The sequence below is a fragment of the Epinephelus fuscoguttatus genome, linkage group LG19, assembly GCF_011397635.1.
Source record: "Epinephelus fuscoguttatus linkage group LG19, E.fuscoguttatus.final_Chr_v1".
Lineage (NCBI taxonomy): Eukaryota > Metazoa > Chordata > Actinopteri > Perciformes > Serranidae > Epinephelus > Epinephelus fuscoguttatus.
The window spans coordinates 19454649-19477941 of record NC_064770.1 but is presented as its reverse complement, the minus strand read 5'-3'; the positions used below and the strand labels follow the sequence as shown (position 1 = coordinate 19477941).

General features: G+C 42.0%; 1 protein-coding gene across 2 annotated transcripts in view; it reads left to right on the top strand.

Moving 5' to 3' along the window:
• Window positions 1-22997, top strand: part of tbcd (tubulin folding cofactor D) — a 37432-nt gene extending 14435 nt beyond the window's left edge. Inside the window, exons 15-39 of one of the 2 annotated variants that reach the window (XM_049560885.1) lie at window positions 3586-3643; window positions 3733-3762; window positions 4088-4173; window positions 5525-5605; window positions 5710-5783; window positions 5911-6028; window positions 7559-7619; window positions 7708-7730; window positions 7816-7847; window positions 7992-8054; window positions 8151-8227; window positions 8384-8465; window positions 8561-8679; window positions 8821-8912; window positions 10430-10570; window positions 11352-11435; window positions 15172-15330; window positions 15521-15659; window positions 19441-19562; window positions 19759-19836; window positions 19923-20009; window positions 20109-20196; window positions 22399-22508; window positions 22599-22683; window positions 22784-22997. In XM_049560885.1, the coding sequence (XP_049416842.1) occupies window positions 3586-3643; window positions 3733-3762; window positions 4088-4173; window positions 5525-5605; window positions 5710-5783; window positions 5911-6028; window positions 7559-7619; window positions 7708-7730; window positions 7816-7847; window positions 7992-8054; window positions 8151-8227; window positions 8384-8465; window positions 8561-8679; window positions 8821-8912; window positions 10430-10570; window positions 11352-11435; window positions 15172-15330; window positions 15521-15659; window positions 19441-19562; window positions 19759-19836; window positions 19923-20009; window positions 20109-20196; window positions 22399-22508; window positions 22599-22683; window positions 22784-22807 (2113 nt within the window). In that variant the 3' untranslated portion in view covers window positions 22808-22997. Of the gene's footprint in view, window positions 1-3585; window positions 3644-3732; window positions 3763-4087; window positions 4174-5524; window positions 5606-5709; window positions 5784-5910; window positions 6029-7558; window positions 7620-7707; window positions 7731-7815; window positions 7848-7991; window positions 8055-8150; window positions 8228-8383; window positions 8466-8560; window positions 8680-8820; window positions 8913-10429; window positions 10571-11351; window positions 11436-15171; window positions 15331-15520; window positions 15660-19440; window positions 19563-19758; window positions 19837-19922; window positions 20010-20108; window positions 20197-22398; window positions 22509-22598; window positions 22684-22780 lie in introns of both variants that reach the window. The other variant, XM_049560884.1, reaches the window with a different exon arrangement.
• Window positions 22998-23293: the final 296 nt, after the last annotated feature.

Genomic DNA, 23293 nt, shown 5'->3' with positions numbered 1-23293 from the left:
CTGTAGGTTTCGGTCGCCGTTTGGCAGCAATGCTCAGACAAGCTGGTTCCTGCTCTGTTCATTACAGCTTGATGACATTTACAGAAAACTCAGTTTTCTGACTGTGCGACTTAGTGACTTGGGGGCACACACACACACACACACACACACACACACACAACTAGATCTCTGCTTATACGGTTACATTTACACTGTATACTTATTAATTGTGGCAGCTGCAGAAGTAATTCAAAATATCCTTTCGGGCATTATCCAGAGTGCAATCAGAAAAGTTTTTGTTTCTAAGCCTTCGGGGCAGGGGCAGTTAGCATAGCCAAACTGGGGCAGTTAGTAAAGCTCCAGGCTGGATCTTGCTGTTAGGAGTCAGGGAACATGGGAGGAGAGCAAACAAGGCGAACAGCAGTTGGTCTCAGGCTGTGACTGGGTGATGTAGAAGTAGGGTGCCCCCCCCCCCCCCTTCAACATTCTGACATCCACACACCCTCCTGAGACTTGTAGAGGCAGTGTAGAGAGGAGGGATATCGAGGTCAAAAACATTATCAGACTTCCAGTTATGCTGCAGAGTCATGGTTAATCATGTAGCTGCATTTAAAACATAGACTGTTCCAGGAACCTGTGCACCTCATTTAAAGGCAGTTTCATGGTGGTGATGTAATCTAGATTTAGACGTCACTTTTATCTGAGTCATTGACTCATAACTAATTATTAAGATGTTGAGACACTGTAACAGGAGAGAGTTACACAAGATGAATATCTCAGTGTGGGAACCGCATTTCGAAGACGGAGATAATGTAAGCAAATATGTGTATATGTGTGTAAGTTTTTCAAGATCAAGATGATCAAGATCAGGATGCTTTATTGTCACAAGATAATGTACAAGTACATACACTGTGAAAAACTTATGTTGGGTCTTTGCTCCGTGGTTTAAAAACACAATACATAATAATGATACTAGAATAAACATAATAAGGGATAAAAGCAGGTATGTTAAAAAACTAATTAAAACAGTTAAAAACTCAAGGCAATATACAGTCATGACGTCAAAGAGTTCATTTGTTGAGCAGTCTCATGGCCTGAGGAAAAAAACTATTTTTCCTTCTGTCAGTCTTGGTCTTGATATGTTCATATCTCCTCCCTGAGGGTAGTACCTTGTATAAGTAGTTGTGGGGATGAGTGGGGTCCTTGATAATCCTCTGGGACTTCCTGAGGCACCGCTGATTGTACAGCTCCTCCAAGCTGGGTAGTGTGCACCCAGTGATCCGCACGGCTGAGCTCACCACCCTACTGAGGGCCTTGCGGTCTTTTGCGGTGCAGTTCCCATACCAGCTGGTGAGACTGCTTGTCAGCAGGCTCTCGATTGTTCCTCGGTAGAAGGCCCTGGTGGTGTGGGGACTCAGGCCAAACTTCTTAAGCCGCCTTAGTCCATATAGGCGTTGTTGTGCCTTGGCAACCACCGCAGTTGTGTGGACTTCCCACTTCAGCTTCTCATGGATGTGTACGCCTAGGTACTTAAAGGACTCCACCCTCTCCACCGCTTCTCCTTTGATGGTGAGAGGAAGATGTGGGTCCCTTCCCCGCCTGAAATCGATGATGACCTCCTTAGTCTTGGAGACGTTCATCAGGAGGCGGTCCTCCTCACAGAGCTTCCCCAGGTTGACCACTGCCTCTCTGTATGCCGTCTCGTCATCCCCGGTGATCAGCCCCACCACCACCGTGTCATCCGCGAATTTCACGATGGTGGTGGATGGATGAGAGGCCACACAGTCATGGGTGTAGAGAGAGTACAGGAGCGGACTGAGGACACAGCCCTGTGGTGCTCCGGTACTCAGGCTCAGTGAGGAGGACGTGCAGTTGCCCACTCTCACCACCTGGGGGCGGCCCGTCAGGAAGTCCAGGATCAGGTCACACAGGGCTGTGGGCAGGCCTAGGTCCCGGAGCTTCCCGACGAGCCTAGGTGGAACTATAGTGTTGAACGCGCTGCTGTAATCAACAAATAGCATCCTCACATAAGTGTTTCGGCCCTCCAGGTGGGAGAGTGCAATGTAGAGGACGTGGTTTATGGCGTCCTCTGTGCTTCTATTGGTGCGATAGGCAAACTGCAAGGGGTCCAGGGTGGGGGGGGGCAAGGAACATATTTGTGCTTTCACCAGTCTTCCAAGCTGCACCACCAGCTGTTTCCCAAGCTGCAAAAAAAAATGTATAAAAGTATGACACCAAAGTGTTAAGGAAGTATTGAGAATGACAGTTCACAGAGCAGCACATTTTACACTTAAAAAGCTAAAGTGGAAGAAATTACGCTGTTTTTTTTTTGTTTTGTTTTGTTTTTGTTTTTTCACCACAAAGTTTATGCAACAGTTTGTTTATGACAGCCAATATGGCTGTTAATATTCCACAACTGCAGCCATATAGAACAACCAGTGGACATAATGTTTTAAATAGCCATACAGTAGCATACCTGCCTGATATCAGACAGAATTTTCAACTCGTTGCACCCCGTTTCCATCTTCAGTCTGACATTGCGTCCACTCTAACTGATTTCTGTTAGGGAGCGGGATTTGATTTGTCCCTGAAAAAGTGAACAACTTTCACCTGCTATACTGTGTGATGGAAATGCACTCACCACAAAACAACGGCAGGCCTTTAGGCATGCGTAGATCAGTCCGCTGGTTGCGGTGCACTCACTTGACAACATTTGAAAACAGCTTGACAAAGGTGTTAGTCGCACCCGTGGCGCTGATTGGTTGTTTTGTATTTCAACTGAGAAACCACTGTTTTACGTCACCGTGCCAGACCAGAATAAGTCAACTTGAACTCAGCAGAGTGGGCACCTTTAAAGGTCTGGACCAAGGCTAATAGCGCACACTTAAACCGTAATAAAACACAAAAAACACAAACGCTATGACCCCTTTGCATTCAAAACCCATCAAATCAAGTATCTTGAACAGAGTGACTAATCAGAGAAGATGAGTCGCAGAGGCAAAGGGAAAAGTACTGGTTAAAGACGCACCAAGCATCACCGTAAAGTCCTGTGTGATAACATCCAGGGAAACACTAAGCTCTGTGACTGTGATGAAGCTCATTTCTGGTCTGATCTATGCAGTGTGTAACAGGTCTTCCTGGAGAACGTGCGGGATCTGTGATGCCGTCACCTACACCTAGCATGCTAACTGCCATGGATGTGGTGCATGCTGTGAAAAGGCAGGGATGCAAAATGTACAGCTGTAGTGGAGCCGTGCATGATTAAAACTCTAAAATCTGGTCTGCATAATTTAAGTTTATATTTAAGTTGTCTTGGCAATAGACAACAATATTATGCTACTTAATAATGTACTACTGAATCTATTTATTTGGTGTTTTTCCCACCAGACAATTTGACTGTTGATGTTTTAATCTGCTTGACAACTACGTGTGATGCCAGCAAAAAGTCAGCATATGCCGGCTAATGTAAATCCTGGTTTACCCATGATCCTGTGACTGTGAATACACTTAACTGTTGAGGAAATATTTACCTCATTGAACACTTCCAGGTACAAGTCTGTTCATCAGATAATTTAAACTCTCCACACTTTGTGTTTCTCTCTGCAGCGCTTTGCTGATCACGGCTGTGTTTGACCGAAACGTCAACTGCCGCAGAGCTGCCTCTGTAAGTCCTCTGGTCAACATCCTACCATTAATTGACTAAAAGAGGATTCAGTTGCATGACACAAGTTTTTATGTCTTGTTTTGTCACAGGCCGCCTTCCAGGAAAATGTTGGCAGACAGGTTTGTGACCACACTATTGACTACTTGTGTATTATGAGTAAGAGAATTACTGTGATTTGATGTTTATTTGCTGCCAAACATGCCAGTCTTGCTCAAACTTGCCTCGTTAGCGTAAGCTTTTGAAGCAAGCACAGCCACAGGGCAGCGGCACACATTTGATTCGCCAGCAGTCTTTGAGCCATAAATCTCTCTTAAAATCTTAGATCATCACTTGACTTAGAAACCAAATCACTTATCTCCCATGTTTCTCAGTGATAAACAACATGAGCTACAATGCACTGAATGAAAACGTCTGAGCTGTTGTTGCCTGTTTGTGTGTCAACAGGGGACATTTCCTCATGGTATTGACATCTTAACTGCAGCAGACTACTTTGCTGTGGGGAATCTCAACAACTGCTATCTGAACATCAGGTAAGAAACACATTAGCAGTTCTTACACCTTACAGTGATACTTTCCTAGTCACACAATACTCAAGTGAAGCTGCACTTGGGCAATTGCCTTGGACAGCACACTTGTTATAACAGTCTTGAAAATAAAGAGGAGTGGCAATAGATAGTGTCCCATCCTTCCTCATTGACAAAGGAAGTGACAAATAGAAACCAGTCTAACTTCATGGTTGAACTTGTGGCCAAATAATTTTCCTCCTTAGTCCTTACCTGTTGTTCCACTGGCCAGTGAGCAAAAATGCACTCAGGTCAAAGGGCAGTTGTGTGCAGACATCATGATTTATGGTCAGTTAAGTACCCAGAAATGTGCAGCTTTTAAGAAATAGAACTACATAGTGCAGATTGCTTAGTTTAACTAGAATTACGTTGAACTGTTAACCAACAATAAGAATCTGGACCAATTAATACTATCCGTTAAACAGTTAAAAAAAATGTATCAAGTGTGATATACTGTCACTACGGGGGGAGATAATGAGACAGCGGAGTTGGCTGCTGCCTGGGTTAGAGTTGCACATTGTGGCCAGGGCAATGCAATAATGTTGCTCCTGCGAAACAACTACAGCACCCCCGCACAGAGCGGACAGCTCAATGCCTGCCTGGTTAGCACCACCAGCTAACATCTGAAACTGAGCTGTTAAAACGGTCGTTACAAACTCACACCAACACCATAACAGCTCATCTCTGTCCTTAAACCTGTAAGGTAATGTTAGCCTTGTGATGCTAACAATTAGCCCTGTCACTGGGTGTGTGACTCTCAAAGTCCCCTGCGAGTTCATGTCATAATAAACAGAGAGAAAGACAGGGCAGGACAAAGAGGCCCTGAGGGAAGCATTACGCTAAGTGCAGCTCTACAGTGATACAAGATTTTACCCATTTTAAACCATGAAAAAGAAAGGACGGTCATATTTATCAAGCTTCAGCGAGACATACATACATACATACCTACATACATTACTTGAACTCGATTAGCCTATAATGAATGTGTTCCAATATGAACCTCTGCCACCTTTTGTACGTACATATCTGGCATGTGAGGAATGAACTGAGTGCATCAGAAGAACCAACATAAGGAAGCTCCAACACCCTCTCAGGAGTTGTCACCTCTGGAAGAAATGTGTCACAACTAGTGGAGCAAACATTCAAGCAGAAAATGGAGAAAGATGCTAGCCTCGGGGTATGACTGACTACAGAACGGCACATAAAGAGGAAAACAGAGATGGAGGAAATGATGATTTTTACCCCTACTTTCGAATGTCTGAAGCTGGTATTAATTTTCTGTTGTTTGCAGCTAAGGCTTTCTGTTTTGTTCTGAAAGTGTCTATGTAGCTAGTTACCCAGAGTACACCAAGGCCATGATAGATCATTTGATCGCCATGAAGATCAACCACTGGGATAGGTGAGTGTTTGTGTCTCCCTGTCCTCATAAATGCTGCCTAGTATGACTGTGTAGGTACAGTAGTTTTGAACACAATACTATAGTCTTTGTATGTGTTTTTGCAGCGTGATTCGAGAGCTCTCCACCAAAGCACTCCACAACCTGACGCCTCAAGCGCCTGATTATATGGCAACAACAGGTAAACAATGTCACCTTACCTGTTCCACAGGCAATGGAGAAAGCAGGCTCAAAAGAAAATGCCTTTTGGAAACCTATAATCATGAGGTCTTGAGTATTTATATTCTGCCTTTTTTTGTTGGATTCAGTTTTGCCACAGCTGTTACCCATGGCAGTGGGTCTTGACCTCCACAGTCGCCATGGATCCATCCTGGCATGCGCAGAGATCACACACGCTCTTTACAAGCTGGGCCTTCAGACCAACAGGTAGCCTTTAATACCTAGCCGGTGGAACAAAATGTCCCAGTTCATACATATGACATATTTTTAAATCATTCCTACAGTGGTGATATACCATGAAGATGAGCATTTGGCATGACGTGAACTATTATGTCAGCTAGAGACAGAAGGCTTTGAAACTGTGTGGCTCAACAAACAACACAATGTACCTGTTGGCCATGCAGCTACTGTAGAAAACATTGTGTAATAATTAATTCAATGATAAGAACTGCACCCTTAAGTAATTATAAAAAGTCTTAAAGGCATTGATTTCATTAATCTAAAATAAGGCCTTAACTGCTATTAAAATGTCTTAAATCAATTTTTGAAAAGTCTTAAAAATGCTAAGACATGGGAGGTAGGATTTTACTGTTTTTCCTGATTGATGATTGTTTTTCTCACTGTAAAACCTCAAAAAATCTGCTTTTCCTCTCACATTAACGTCACACAGATAAAGATAATAGAACCAGCAACATGCATAGTTTGTTTCTATCTGCTATGCTCAGAGCGCTGTCTGCTAGCGAGTTGTCACTGTACCCTGGACGACAGGGGAAAATTAGCTATTTAACCAAGATTCCGCAGCATGGCTGAAACTGGTACAAGGCAACACATACGAGGCTCGATGTTCTTTATGCAAAATGTTTTTGAGATTTGCCATGATGGTACTTAAGGCAGTGGGACCCCACTTGGCGAGTAAGAAACAAAAGAAAGCACTTAGAAAACGTGCCAACAAATGCCAACTATTTCCTTGTTCTGTTCATTTGGGCAAAATGGTCCCTTATCCTAAATAACTGATGTTAGTTCATGGTGTTTTTTCTCTTAAATTTTGAACATTGTACAGTTGATATAAATTTCATTCTGAGTGGCATTATAAAAGTCTTAAAAAGTCCTAAACCTAACTTGCTTTAAGCTGTAGCAACCCTTAGTTTGCAATTCTGTTTCCTACTTTATAAATTGGAAGGCTGTTATGAAGAGACAAAGCTTTGAAGCTTCAGTTAAAACGTTGACATTTGAATTTTAAATGAACGTTCAAGCGTTGTGCAGCTTTTTTTTTTTTTTTCATTTCTATTCATACCATTCAACCCAGTATAAAGGTTAGGCTACACTAATATTATTGGTATTACACTGTTTGTACAATTAGATTCCAGTGGTGGCTGCAGGAGATTGTTCTTAGTGATCCAAATATTGCTGATAACTCCAGAGCACTGTTAAGTCCCAAAGTAAAAATGTATTAAAAAAAAGATAGATATAATACCTCCAAAATTCACAACATTTTTATTTAATTAAATAGTCTGCTTCAATCCACATTTGCTTGCATTTAATCTTTCAAAAACAACATTTTTAATGCAGTCAAAAATAGTTTGTTCTCACACTTGCTGCACACTAAGCAAGGCACGCACCTGCAGTAGTAGTTTTTTCATTTATTTAGGGTGATGACATCATGAAATATGATGACAGACACTGAAACTTTGAACATGAATGAGTCTAACATGTTGCCTTCCTGTATTTGTCCTACAGGACTGTGGTGGACATAATTTCTTCAGAATGTGTGGATGCATTAAAGAACATTCACCAGACGGTAGGTGACCAAAAATAAGTTGTTTCAAGTTGAATGAAGTCGTGAAAACATCCTCTGTGCTGATATACATTTGTTTACTTACTTCCAGCTACACGACAGAAAACAGTACAGGTATGCAGAAAAGATCTGTTTGATTTTTCAGTAGCTGTATGTTAAAAAATGTAAATGTTCATATCAAAATTCTGCTTTTTCTTAGGGGTTTTGGTGGAGAGCTGATGAGGCCAGCCAGTAAGTCTAACAACAGATTTAAAAAATGGCTTTTATAAAACAATACTTTTGTTTTAATTAGTTGTTGAAGGAAATAGGAGACATTAAGAGCATTGCTATTTTTTCGTAGTGCAGTAGATGTAATCAGTGTTATCTTCTCTACAGTGTGTGGTCTTATTGAAAAGCTGTCCCTGTCCCAGATGCCTTTTAAGAACGACCCTGTGATCAGTAAGTACGTTTTTAAAACAGTTTTGTGCTTTTAGATGTTTTATTATATTAAGCATGTTAGTTCATTGTCTCTAATGTGGTGACACATTGTTTCAGCTGGGTGGCAGTGGCTTCTTGACGACACCATAAAGACTCTTCATCTTGTTTCTAGTGGTGTGAAGGACGCCATATTGGTAAGCTTTGCTTTATGAAACTGAAGTAACATTATGGTACGTTTTAAAATGGTGGATTGGAAGACTCCCACTATTTGTTTATAAAATACTGGTCTTCATTCAGGAAGATTATTTGTCATTTACTACTCATTGATCTTCATCCTCCTTGGTCTGTAGGGTGCCGTGGTATCGGCCTTGTCCGCCTTGTGTGAGGAGTACTACCAGGCCGAGCCGGGTCAGGCTGACTCACAAATGCAGGGTGAGTTGAGTATTATTCCCTGGTTTCAATTGTTATGCGGTATATCTGAATTAGAGGGTAATCTCTGCATGGCATGTGTGTGTGTTTGTGTGTAGATGTCCTGGTATCTCAGTACGTTGAAGGGCTGAAGAGTCCGCAGATGCTCACTCGTTGTGGATCTGCCCTTGCCCTGGGCTGTTTGCCAAGATTTATGATCCACAGCAAACTGGAGCAGGTGTGTGCTGAGGGGATGTGTACATTTTCTATCCATTTTAACATCTCACTGCCTCAGTATTTAAATTTAAGATTGTATATATGTGTGTGTGTGTGTGTGTGTGTGCGCGCGCGCGTGCATGCATGTATTTGTCTGAGTTAGATCGTTGAAGGCCTCCAGCAGATGTGCACTGTCAGCCAGAAGGAGGGGAGTTTTACAGAGGCGAGGAGAGATGCAGTCACAGCAATTTCTCAGTGAGTATTCATACACAATTTTATTTACTCCCTCTATTTTCTTTTTATGCCTTACTGGTGCAGATGGCTGTTTGTCAGAGAAATTATGTTTTCGAGTCTTCTGTTCCATTTTCATTTATGCAGTATCAGGAACGCCATGAGGGAATTTCTTTTAATTTGGCACAAACGTCCCATTGGACTTAAGGATGAACTGACTAGAATTTGGTCGAGGTCAGAGGTCACTCTGATCTCACAAAATGTTTTTGACCAAAACTCAAGAATTCATATGTTAGTATATATTCATATGTATGTAACCTAATCGGATAAAAGTCAGTGGTCAACTTCACATAGGGGTGTGTTATGTCATATTGTTTAAGATAATACTGGTATAATTTTTAATGTGATAAAACAAAAAATCATCTCATCATAACGGCAGTATTCTGGCTTGTTGACATGATGATGTCATGGACAAAAGCAAGTTCCTATGGGCTCCACGGTGGAGAAATTACTTCCAAAAAGGGGAGCACTGATAGTGAGTGACTCAAGTTACACTGGGAAGAAAAGAGGAGAAATGACAGAGCATAAAGAACAACTTAGTCTTTATGGATTTAATAATGCACATGATTAAAATAAGCTCAAACATCTGTGGAACGTGCTGGTACCCCAGATATACCCCTAATCTATAGTGGGGCCTCCTTTGATTGGACTTGGCTCTGATCTCTAGAGGCATGGATACAGGACCTCTCTGGGGGTGTCCTGTGGTGTATGGCGCTAGGGCATTGGTGGCGGATCCTTTGAGTCACGTTGGTTGTGAAGTGGGGTACCAGCGCGCCTACGGATGCTTGATCAGATTGGGATTTGGCATATTGGGGGCCCAGGTTGATACCATGAGCTCTTTGTCATTAATTCGGGCAATTGCAACAGTTGTTGCGGTGTGGCATGGTGCATTGTCTTGCTTGGGGGTGCCACTGCCATCGGGCTGTGAGGGATTTGTTTATGGTCTGCAATGATGTTTGGGTGGATGAAGTGTGTGTCAGGTGGCATTTGCATGAATGCGTGGACCAAAGGATACCTATTCGAACTTTGCATTGTGACAAGATGATCAGTTTTATTCACTTCATCTGTTAGTGGTTTTAATGTTGTGGCTGATCAGTGTATGAATCTGGACAGACATAGGTGTAAAGTGGAGGCATACAACTGCAAGGCAGTAATTGCAGTTTTTAATATTTTTGTCATTTACTTATGGTTTAGGCTTATGCTGTGAAGGTCCCCCAGTCTCTCCTCTGTTCATTATCTGTTAGCATAGCTGCGTAGTTATGTAGGCAGTAAAGCTAAAATCAACAGTTGACTGACTATACCTGCATGACCTGATTGTCATGTCTGTCCATTTGTCTCTCCACAACTTTTTTTAGTGTTTTTCTTCAGAGTTCAGTATTTTTTTTCTAATGTCCCCAGTTCATCAGATATTGTATCTCCTTTAGTGGCCATTTTGTGGGTGAATCTTTCTTAATATGTATTCATTTTTCATCCTCTATCAGAGTGTGTGTGAAGACGGGTGTTTGTGCCGATGGCTCCCCAGACTGCACTCTATGCGCAGCGAACGTGGCAGAGGTGTATGGGGTCCTGCTCAACGGCATGAATGACTACATGACAGACAGCAGAGGGGATGTAGGGGCCTGGTGAGTAAACTTCCACATCAACACACTTTAGTAAATACACACACTCACAGCTCACAAATAAACACATGCTCTTTTGATTTGCCTCAGGGATCAGGAATGCTCCCCTGCCTGAGGCTTCTGGTGTTTTTCTGTCCCTCCACCTAAGGACACAAAGACATAACAATGACACACATGCCTGTCTCATTAGTAGCCCGAGGCCATGCTTACCACCTCGCCTGGAATGTCACCAGGCTTGTCACTTGTCCTCACAACATGGGATGGGCTGCGTTGTCTTTCACACTGTCTAGAAACCTTCTTCTTTCCTACACTCTTTCTCTCTGTTTTCCTCCTAGTTCGCACTTCCTCATCTCTCCTGTTACTGTTTTTATTTCTGTACCACACTTTCCTGCCCTTTTTTTTTTCCTCCCCAAGCCCACACCCAAACGGAGACAGATTTCTCTCCACTGAGCACCTGTCTCAGGGTGTGACTTTTGAATGAATGCTGTGACTAACATTTCACATAAACAAATTGTGCCCTGCGGCCATGAAGCTAATTTGACTATAAAACTGCCAACTCCAGCGACACTGAAATACAATCTTCAGATGATGGCATGCGTCCTTATGCAAGCTTTTTTATTAATATTTGATTGCGTCAGTTGTCATGTTTGCTTTGTAAAAAAATTTTAAGGAGTTGCCTCATTATTAAGTCTTGAGATGACAATGACCCAGGTCAGTGTGTGTAAGGTAGATTCACACCCATGTCACAGCAAGCATTAAGTTACTCTCTCTTTCATGTTCCCAGGGTGAGGGAGGCAGCCATGACTAGTCTGATGGATGTGACTTTGCTGGTGGCCAGCAGTGCTCCAGAGATCCTTTTGCCAAACCTGTGAGTAGCAAACAGAAATGTCTGATCAACACCAACGTCTAGAGAAACTCCACACTGTGTTTCACGTCACCAGCAGGTGACCATAAAAGTTAAAATGCCTGTCGGTCACAAACTTGCTGTTTGTTTATTGGCTTGAGTAATCACTGAAGTCACTTGGGTGTCTCAGGCGTGGCCACACGCCTCAGCCTAAGTCAATCCAATGCAGGTCATGCAGGTTTTGTAATAATGATATTAGAGGAGCAGGATCAAAAAAGTTGCGTAACATTTACTTTTAGTGTCGATTGGACATTAGCTGGTATCTTGAAAAAAAAGAGCTGATTAATTTATGGTAATTGTTTGTCACCATTTATCTTTGTCAAAGAACCAGGTTTTTTTTAACCCTCACTAAAATGTTATTGACAGCACCATTTTGTGTATTTGGCCTTCTTTATCCACAAAACCAAAATAACAATAATGTACAGTGAAACTGTTTTAACTTTTATATGGTCATAGAAACATTTTGAGCACTATCTCAACAAACCTAAGATGGAAACCCTTTTTCCTAATCAAATTAGGACTTCTTTGGTGACTTCTTTCTTTTTTTATTGAAGGATAACTGCAAATCATACAGACTTACAATTGTAACAATACTTTTCCCTCCATTATTCTTTTCTTTATTAAACATCCCTCCCTATCTCCCACTCATCCCTTCCCACCCTACCTTGAAAGTCCATGTAGGTACAGGTTCAGTACACACAATATTAATTCCATATAAAAAAGGAAGCACAGTAGAAAAAAGGGGGATATGCAAATAAAAGAAAGGAAATGAAAAAAGACGAGTAGGTCTTTTAAGTAACAGTGTGTGACAGTGAATAGTAATATTGTACAATTACAATTAAGCAATTGCTATTTCTTATAGAAACAGTCTTCAGAGCCCCTGAAGTTGAATTTAAGTTTGAGGAAAAAAACACCAGGTATTTAAGCCAGACAGAGGATGATGGGAGGATTGAGGACTTCTGCTCTAGCAAAATTTTATTTTCTATGAATAGTTATGCATATTTATTAATTAAATTACCAACTTCTCATGATTACAACAGTGCTGTCTATGAATATAAATGAAAGTAAAGGTGACACTGGGAGCTATTGGAAAGAATGTTTTCATAAAAATATTTGTAAAAATGGCAAAAGCACTTTAACCCTATATGGAGAGGTTTGACCTTTATGTTCGTTGTAGTTATTTTGATATTAAATTTGATTCAGTGGATCACACTACACGGAAGCTATTAAAATAACTGCATTTATTTACTGTTAAAGGGCCAGTGTGTAATATTTGGCATGGTTTATTGTCAATCTGAATCTGAATCTGAATATTCTACCCATTAATATGTTTATACAAGTGTATAATCGCTATAAAATAAAATTCGTTTGGTTTTCGTAGCCTTATAATTATGCTTTTATATATATATATATATATATATATATATATATATATATATATAGCAAGGGCCTTGCTTTAGAGAGGTCGCCATCTTGTGCCGCCATGTATGTAAGGCAGCCCGAGCGGACAATCCAGCCAGCCAGAGAACGCATTTCGTGTGTATAAATGAACCAACGAAGACAGCGGAAGGAAGGAAGAAGGAGGAGGAAACAGCAGAGAGTGTTAGTAGTTTGTCGATAGAGAGTAGTGAAAAGTTTTTTTAGTTATAAAGTTTGCAAATGGACCACACTTACCACGCAACAGGAGAGAATGAACCCGAACCGTCATCTGCGAGGAAAAGAAGACGCAACTTCACTCCTTGTGATGCACTCTCTGCTGCGCTTTTCCTCCTGATGATATATCTCCCCAACGATGGCAGCAGTAGCACCGAATCCCATTCTGTGCATTCAGCCTCTCTTCTCGCTCAAACAGGTATGGCTCTGGGTCTGTGTCCGCTATAAGAAACTCTTCAAAATCGCGTTCAAAGTCGTCCATTGCAGCTACTATAGTCCAGAGGTATTGCTAGGCTAAATAAACAGCTGAGCTCTGTTTACCGGCTACGCTGTCAGTCAGTGTGCGGGCTGGAGGTTGAGCAGAGAGGGGAGGGGGGTCCCCACTCGGTATGGTAAATAGTATGTGTGAGTATGTATGTAAAGTTACGGAGTGTGTGTGTTACGCCAGAATAGTCAGAGTTTGGGACGGAGTCTTTTACCCCCTGGAGTGTTACCGGAGTTTCTGGAGTGCTCAAATAAACTGGCCTTTTTCCCGAACGCTCCTCTGGTCTCCTGCTCGTGAGTGATTCATTACAATATCGTAACATGGCTTAGATTTCTAAATAAACATTCACCTTAGATTTCTAAATACCATACCCAGTGGGGACCCCCCTCCCCTCTCTGCTCAACCTCCAGCCCGCACACTGACTGACAGCGTAGCCGGTAAACAGAGCTCAGCTGTTTATTTAGCCTAGCAATATCTCCGGACTATAGTAGCTGCAGTGGACGACTTTGAACACGATTTTGAAGAGTTTCTTGTAGTGGACACAGACCCAGAGCCATACCTGTTTGAGCCGGAGCATACAGATGAGGAACTCCATGTCTTTGATGCTGAGCGGACGAGAAGAGAGGCTGAATGCACAGAATGGGATTCAGTGCTACTGCTGCCATCGTTGGGGAGATATATCACCAGGAGGAAAAGCGCCACAGAGAGTGCATCACAAGGAGTGAAGTTGCGTCTTCTTTTCCTCGCAGATGACGGTTCGGGTTCATTCTCTCCTGTTGCGTGGTAAGTGTGGTCCATTTGCAAACTTTATAACTAAAAAACTTTTCACTACTCTCTATCGACGAACTACTAACAAACACTCTCTGCTGTTTCCTCCTCCTTCTTCCTTCCTTCCGCTGTCTCCGTTGGTTCATTTATACACGCGAAACGTGTTCTCTGGCTGGCTGGATTGTCCGCTTGGGCTGCCTTACATACATGGCGGCGCAAGATGGCGACCTCTCTAAAGCAAGGCCCTTGCTATATATATGTATATAAAAGCATAATTATAAGGCTACGAAAACCAAACAAATTTTATTTTATAGCGATTATACACTTGTATAAACATATTAATGGGTAGAATATTCAGATTCAGATTCAGATTGACAATAAACCATGCCAAATATTACACACTGGCCCTTTAAATAATAATTTTCAGTAATATTAGCAAGTCAGCATGAAGGTATTGAATAAACAAGTAACTGTCCTCCTACTGTCTACATTGGGTCAAACTGAGTAAGAAGACCCAGTTGGGCTCGGAGAGAACGTTGAATTTCCCTCTAAAAACTAACTTCACTACGGTTCGGCAGCCACAGCTGGTTTGACCATAGTGTTTTTCAGTGCTGTTATAGCACTGTGCTTCTCTGTCTGGGCACTTTCAGTGTCCTATTGTCATGCCACATTGTTACCAGATACATATTTGTTTTTTGCTGCATGATAAAATGAACATGTTGCGTGAAAGATTGTGAAACGTGTCAGTTGCAGAGGTCTTACTGTGAGAGTTGGCAGCTGTAAGCCGTTTCACACCTCAAATTTTACATGCACTACTGTATTTTCATATGGTATTTGGAACCCTGAGCACCCTAGCTAAAAAAAGTTAAGACACTGGTATAAGTTAGAACACCAAATGGCCAATTTGGTGATACCTGACTGAAGTTTAGTGAAGTTACTCACTGCATGGATTTCTGATTGAGTGGAATAAACTGTTGGACTTATTTTCTTCATTTCCTGCTATGCTGTACGTAGGGTGAAGAGTATGATGTGCTGCTTGGCTCAGCAGTCAGCAGAGAAGATTGACCGCTACAGAGCCCATGCTGGCAACGTCTTCCTGCGCCTCCTGCACAGCACAGAGCCTGCAGTACCCCACATCCCCCACAGAGAGGAGCTGATGAGCATTTTTCCTGTGTAAGTCACCCCTTGCCCTCAACCTGCAGCTCATTCAGCAGCATTACAAGCTGCAGTGATTTTAAACAGCCTTTTATACCGGACTGTCTTAGCAATATACATAAAATATTAAGGTTTGATAAGGAACAGTTGAATGTGTGACAACCTGTGATACTTGTTGATCTGTGACTTTACTCTCTCTGTCTTTCAGTGAAACCTCAACCAGTCTGAACTGGAATGCTCCATCCCAAGCTTTCCAGTATATCACCCAGCTGCTGGGATTGCCCGAGTATCAGTACCACACCCTGCTGGGCCTCACTGTGTCTGTGGGAGGGATCACCGAATCCACAGTAGGTTAACTGTCATTTTAAGGCAGTATGATGTACAGGCAGACTTCAAAGAAAAACAACAATCGAGGCAATATGATTGAAAGAATTGATTTCCGTCCTTCCTCCTTTTCTTCTTCTGTTGGTTTTTAATGGCAGATTAGGTGTGTTGGTCATTATACCTTAGCAGGCACCTACTGCCTAAATCCTGGGATACAGGCCCATTGTGTGGAGAAAGTCAATGATTTTTCTGGCATTTTGGTTTTTCAAAAGAGAGTTCTTAAAGAGTATTTCAGCACTTCCAACTTGGCCACTCCTTCCAACAACATCTACCTTCCTTCTGTGTACAGCCGGTCCTGAAGCATCACATGTTGCACCATCTTCATCACTCCACATTCTATACATTCCCCGTCTTGGTGTTTCCCTACCAACAGTAGTGCCCCAGCTTTAATCTAATCAGTTTGACATGATCATCCCTCTTCAGTTTGATTATACTCTGTCTGTTGACCCTTGGTTGAATGAAAAAAACTCCCTGCCTTTTAGCTCCTCCTCCCTCTTTCCCTGCCACTGCTTAAACTCCATCTCTTCAGCAGCTTGTACAATCTATGATAAGGAGCTCATGGTTCCCCTACGACATATTAGAGTTTTTGGCCCAAAAAGTCAAACTAAACCATAGATGGACACACATTGTTTCTATCTCAGCCTGACCCGAACCCAAACCACGGCAGCAATTTCAGGCCTAAACCCAGTTAAAAAACTAAAATATAACATTTATTACAAGCTTAAGGCTGACATGTTTCCCCACAACACTTCTTCTTATGTTCCTGCTGTTTTCAAGAGTCTGTTGTCAGCTCTGCGTCTCGCACACAAGTTTGGCAGATCAGGCTGTGACCCTTAGTGCGTCTCCATTTTTGAGTGTGCACAATTGTCCATGCCGATGCAGCCTGCAGATGATGGTCACTGCTCTTTGCTGCATGTTGCGCTTGTCCCTTCCACTGTTGGGGGAGCAGACTCAAACAGTACCAACCAAGTTGCTTTGCAGCCCATCTCTTCCTCTCTGTCTCTCGTTTTCCCTCCAGTCCAATGCAACTCTTGCCATTTACGCATGAGAATTGCCAGTTTCATGAGACTCCTGTGCAGCGAGCTAGAATTTGTGTATGGTACGTGAGCAAATTACCCCATAGTTCTAGTGTTTTCTCAGTTAAAGCTGCATCTAAATCTCACCATTTTCATTAGTTATAATAGGTTGATGACGGCACAACCAGACAACATTCATGACATGACACAGACTATAAGATCTGCATAAGAAGATTAAAAAAAAAAAACACGGGAAAGAACTCAACCTAATTCATGCCGAGGGAATTTTGAATTACAGCCTGGCCCGAACACACAAGTTTGGATCTAATATAATTGATTTTAGCATTTTACTGCCCTTACAGTGTTTTACTGTGGGTATGAAATCTCCTCCTCCTGGAAAAGTACATATAATAGAGATGCTTAATGGTGTATCGTTGCACTTTGCTTATTAGCGAGCTGGGATGTTTGCACGTACCGCCCTGGGCCATTTCATTCTAGGAATTTAATGTTCATCACACCATCAGGCTATTTGTTGTTCTTGTTTCAGATGGTGGTAAATCCTGCTGTCAGTAATGAGTTGGCAAAGTCAGCACTGCGTTGTTAATGTTCAGGAGCATTTCAGGCCAACAGGGGGAGCCATGTGTCTAATGTAGTCCACGCACTCCTGTGTACTCTTCTTTCTAATGCCTCACTTCCAACTTATTTTTAAGATCACAGATATCAGGCTGTGTTAATGTGATTTATCTCTACCCTGTCCCTGCTGCCAGCACTGTGGCAGCCACCTGAGCTCAAAGCGTTGATCCAGAGTTATCCCGAACAAATTGATCTGACGGGTCCCTCGTGGTGCTGGCAGGCCAGAGTTTCAGTTAAATCTTTGCAATCCAGCGCTAAGTAACAGCTTAAAAAGCGTGTCCGATACTTTCCACTCTTGACCCTTTGCACAGCATCACTCAGGAGGCACAGCAGGCGCCCCAAACCGGAGTTGATCAAGTTCTCCCCGCTCCTCCACTATGACCTAACCTGTTCAAAGCAATCACTGGAAATAGGTCCTGCCTGCGAAGATTTGTGATGGTTGGGTTATTTTTAACTTTTAGTGTTTGTGGATGTAATAAAAGAAAATACGTTTAAAGCCTGTAATAGCAGCAGTTAAGTGAAACTCATCTGCCAAAGGAGGCTGTAAACATATTCCCTCTGAGAAGATCTGGCTCTTGTCTCGCTTTTACCTCCTGCTCTCCCAGCCTGTCTTTGCCACAGATACATCCTCGGAGAGGGGAAGGACTGATATGTTTGTACAGGGTTGCATGCAGGAAACTGAGCCAATGCTGCATCAATACATGAGCCAAGATTACCATTCTCACACCACAGGCACATATTCACACACGCCAGAGAGATGAAGCATCCACTAACTTTCCAGGAACTGCCATGAAGGCCAGCCTCAATGTAGACGGATCATAAGGCTGTGCAAAAGTCAAACAGCAGAAACAGTCCCAAGAGACCCACGACTGAGAAAAATAACTGTACCAACAAGTGTTTCACAGTATGAATGTGCATCATTTCTGGTGTTGAATTACATTTAATCACAGAAACTCACATATAAAAAACCCACTATTCTGTATTCAGGGGGAATTAGGCAATCAGTTTCATGTAACTTTGTTTATCTTTATCATAATGTGTTGCTATGTTGTGTTGCTATGTCGTAAGTGTCAAGGTTTGACACTTTCTTTCCTGCTGCCTGATGATATCATTTGAAGTGTTTTTCTTTCCCTCAGGTTCACCCTCACTCGCTCATAAACACACAGTTTTTATCAGTAATTTATATTCCGTCTGTTTTTTAGTATTAAAGCTGACAGAGAACAAAATTTTACAACATGGCAAAGGTATTGTTCAGGAAATTGTAAAACGTAAAGAGCTCCCTGTACTAGGCATGAGACTATATAAAAATTTCATGTCGCATTTGTCTCCGCCAAAATAAATGCGATTCTTGATTTTATAATCATCAAAATATGCTTAAGGGTCCAGTGTTTAGGATTTAGTGGCATCTGGTGGTCAGGTTGCAGATCTTTAACTTCTCCTGAAGTTTAAGATGTTATATATGTTATATATATTATATATATATACCATTTCTGCCTCTAAATCCTCCACACTGGACCTTTAAAACTCTTACAGTTGCACTTAAACATACTGGCGTCACTTTACCTTATATTTAGTGAAGACACAAATATTTTTAATGCATCACAGATAGCACATACATATTTTTTTTAAGGGACATCCTTTCCAGTGGCAAACGATCTTAAAAAGCCAGGCTTTTCAACTGTTTGAAATGGTATTGTTTCTTTCAATGCGAAAAATGCCAATGCTTGATTGGTTCAAGCAGATCTTATTTGGTGCACATGGAGCCCATTTTTGCAGAGTCTGTTTTATTGTTGGTTGCCCAGCCTTCTCTTAGGGTGCCGCTTAACATGATATTTACTATTATTCTAATAATGGAAATTCACCATGATCCACTTATTGTGTTTTTATTGTGAGCCATTGTATATTTGTTGTATATATTCCCACCCCGACTCTGTACCTTACTCTACAAGTTACAACAGCTACACAGTTAAGTCCTTAAAGAACATGATAGCGTTAGACAGGTGTAGTTAGCACCCAACCCTGCAACAATAAGAGAGAGTCTGTTCGTTTGAGTCCACCATTTTAACCTTAAATGCTCTCTGCTGTCTTCATTCAGGTGCATTTTTCCTCCCAGTCGTTATTTGACTACCTGAGAGGGATCCAAAACGACAGTGCTGCTCTGACACAGTTTGCAGATACATTGCTGAGTATCTTCAGAGATCATCTCCGCAACGACAGGTACAAACACACAAACATTGACCCTTTCGTTTCCTCCTTGATCTCTCTAGATGCATCACTACAGGCCCGTTCAATCTTAGACTGTGGGATGATGTGTCATGCTGGTGTTTTCTAAAATCACTTCCTAAATTCTGATAACTGTTCTTTACCTTTGGTTATATTATTTTTTTTATATTTTTGCTTTTCCTTTTTACAGGGTGTCTGTTCCCTTTCTTAAGATGCTCAATCAGATGCTTGCCAACAGCTGCTTTGAAATCTTCACCACTCAAGCAAAGTAAGTGTTGCAGCCGCTTTGTTAAATATAAAATGTGAATAATGTGTGTAAAAGCTGAAGTTTTTTCTCTGTCTTTGTTTTCTAAGCCATCCGTTCTGTGTGGACCTTTTGGCTCTTTGCAAAGAGTTCAAGAAAGCCAAAGACATTTCCAAGCTGCGTGCCTGTATATCTGTGTAAGTCTCCATCCTCACTGACAGTCGTATGCATTGTACGCCGGACAGAGGAGGAAATGTGACATCCGTGTTGACTTTCCGTGACATTTTTTTTCCCAGCTTCTGTGGGCTGATCCAGTTCCAGGGTGAGGTGAGGAAGAAAGTTTTGTCCCAGCTGCTGATGCTACTCTGCCATTCCTTCCCTGTGGTAAGTTTACAAGAGACAGGAGTACTCACCCATCCTTAATAGATGTGTGAAACCACTGACAAAATCTGCAGCCACTCTGGTTTATTAGACAATGTTGGTTGGTTGGTTGGTTGGTCGGTCCACCATTTTTTTCCCATCTGAGATATCCCTATATAACTATGAGATAAATTATGCCTAATGACTTTGGTAATCCCCCGAGTTTGCATGCACACACACTTTACTCAGGCTTAGTCAACACAGACACAAGTATTTTTGTGAATGGGGTTTTTCCCTCCTCCACTCTAAAAAAAAAAAATCCCATCCACACACACTGTTATGAAAAAATCTCTGTCTAAATGAAAGCACAAAAACACAACTGAAGTGCTGTTAACAATAAGCCAAACCGAAACCCACAGGCAAAATAACCACTCAAAGGAGAAGATGTTGGCCAATCAGCAGCCTGAAGGCTACCCGGAGCTGTGACCTCCGTAGCATATTCTGACGCCTCTGCCTCAGTACAGTGGAAGAGTAACTGTACTGTCATGTGTAAACATGTAAAAAATCTTCGTCTCAGTCATCTACGCAATGGGATGAGGTTGAGTCTCATATTATTCTTGTAACTCTTGTATTATTGAAAATGATCTTTTGAAAAGGGCGGCAGTGGTGTGGTGGTTAGCACTCTCGCCTCACAGCAAGAGGGTTGCCGGTTTGATCCCGGGCGTGGGAGCCCTTCTGTGCGGAGTTTGCATGTTCTCCCCGTGTCAGCATGGGTTCTCTCCGGGCACTCCGGCTTCCTCCCACAGTCCAAAGACATGCAGATTGGGGACTAGGTTAATTGATAACTCTAAATTGTTCATAGGTGTGAATGTGAGTGTGAATGGTTGTCTGTCTCTATGTGTCAGCCCTGCGATAGTCTGGCGACCTGTCCAGGGTGTACCCTGCCTCTCGCCCGATGTCAGCTGGGATAGGCTCCAGCCCCCCCGTGACCCTCAAGAGGATGAAGCGGTTAGAAGAAGAAGATCTTTTGAAAAATGTTTTTGAAGAATGTGAAAGAAAAAGTATTGAAAAAGTGAAATATTGATTTGATTGATTTGATTTCTTTATTTAAGTGTCATGCTTCAAAGAAGCCCAGCCCTTATGGGCTTATAAGACACTTTATCTCAAAAACAGAAACAATGATCAAACATACAAGTTGCAAACAACCAAGATACAAAACAAATGTGCAATAATACAGATGTACAATAGTAGAATGTAAATACAACAGTCCTCATGATTAGGACAGTGAACCCTAATCTAATCCATTGATATATCTCACTTAAAGAGCAAGGATTGCCTTCTATTCCAGGCTTTGAAAATAAAATTAGCAGTCTTAAAAACCTCAGTCTTAAATAACTACTCCAACTTCTGACCATCATCCGCCCAAAATAAATCAGCTTTTTGTTTTTGCATTTCATCAAACAAGGGAACCCTTAAATCCTCATACTGTGAACAATAAAACATAAAATGAAATTCATTTTCAACCTCTTTCAGATCACAGACATTACATATCCTATTGTCTTCAGGTACCGCAGTAAACCGCCCCACTTCAGTAGCGAGGGGTAGATACCAGCTCTCAGCTGAGCACACAGTGACCTCTGGCTTCTGGTTAGAAAGGAAGTAATGTAGGGTTCAGGGCCAAAACTCTGCTTCATTTGAACATATAACAAATAAATAACAAATAATAAGAACAAATAACTGTGATAATTGGTCATGTGACCCGTGTATATTTAGCACACCTGTGAGTGCTCATGTGATTGTGTTGAGCAAACCTGAAGAAGCCACGGGCGAAACGCATTGTTCGCTCTTAATAAAATCACAGTAATTCAGTTCAGTGTGCCGTGGTTTATGGTGATGATTTTATCTGAGATGTTCTTGCGGCCGGCCAGCACCTAATCCTTGAGACTGGCTGTGCAGAGGGAGTTTTGTCTATTTAAGAAGTCCTGTTAGCAAGGTTAGAACCAGGAATATCCTGGTCATGTTCATCGTTGCACGAAATGCTACCTCATTTGTAATGCCTCACAAACAGAGTGTCTAAAAATCTTCATGCTGATGGACTTTTAAAATACAGTTTGTGTGATGACAGGAGGCCAAAATACTTAAAAAAAAAAAGCTATGTTTGCAACGTTTGCAGAGTCAGTAGCTACAGCAGAAAAATAAATACCTGTTCTTTTCCCACTACTGTAGATAAGAAAGACGACAGCCAGCCAGATGTACGAGATGCTGCTGACCTACGATGATGTCATAGACCCAGAAGTGCTGGATGATGTCATGACCCTGCTAAGCGACACTAATTGGTTGGTGTACACATAGCAGTTATCAAATATTCTCCAAGTGTTAAATGCTTTTGGTGTGTGTGTGACACGTTGTCGTGCTGGGTGTTCCAGGGAGAGTGACCTCGCCACAGTACGGGCCCACAGGAATCAGCTTTGCGATTGGTTGGGAGTCCCCAAGCCACAGGTGGTTACCAAGGTAACCAGGATTTCTGTAGGCAGATAAAACTCTTATATCTCTTTGCCCCCCCCCCCCCCTTTGGGCTGAGTTAACTCTGACCACTGTCTTTCATCAGCAGCAGAGCCCTGTCCAGGTTTCCTGATCACCGCTCGCTGTGAACACCAGCTGCAAAGCAACAACAACATGGACGACATGCTGTAAGCATTAAGAATGGATCTGCTCTTTATGAAGCTGCCCCGTATCAGCTGGTCCATCCATGCGCCAAAAACAACACATGGAGTGAATCACAATCTGATGGTTTTACATAACAATAAACGGATGAGAAAATGTCAGTTATTTCTGCTAGTTTTGTTTTTATTACACAGTTCACAGGTGCATCAAATCAAAACTCTTAACTGTCAGAAAGTAAAAACAGTAAATCACATTATTAATAGTGTTTCAGCCCTTGTTATTGCAACATCTAAACTTTAGACACACTAAGCCATACATAACACCTTTCTCACATGTTCCATTGAGGTCACAGTCTAGTGAGACTTTGGGGATCGTTTCAGTGGAGCTGTTTACTTGTAACCTGTTCCTGGAACAACACAGATAGGTGAAACCGAAACTATCGTTTGCGTGCACTCCA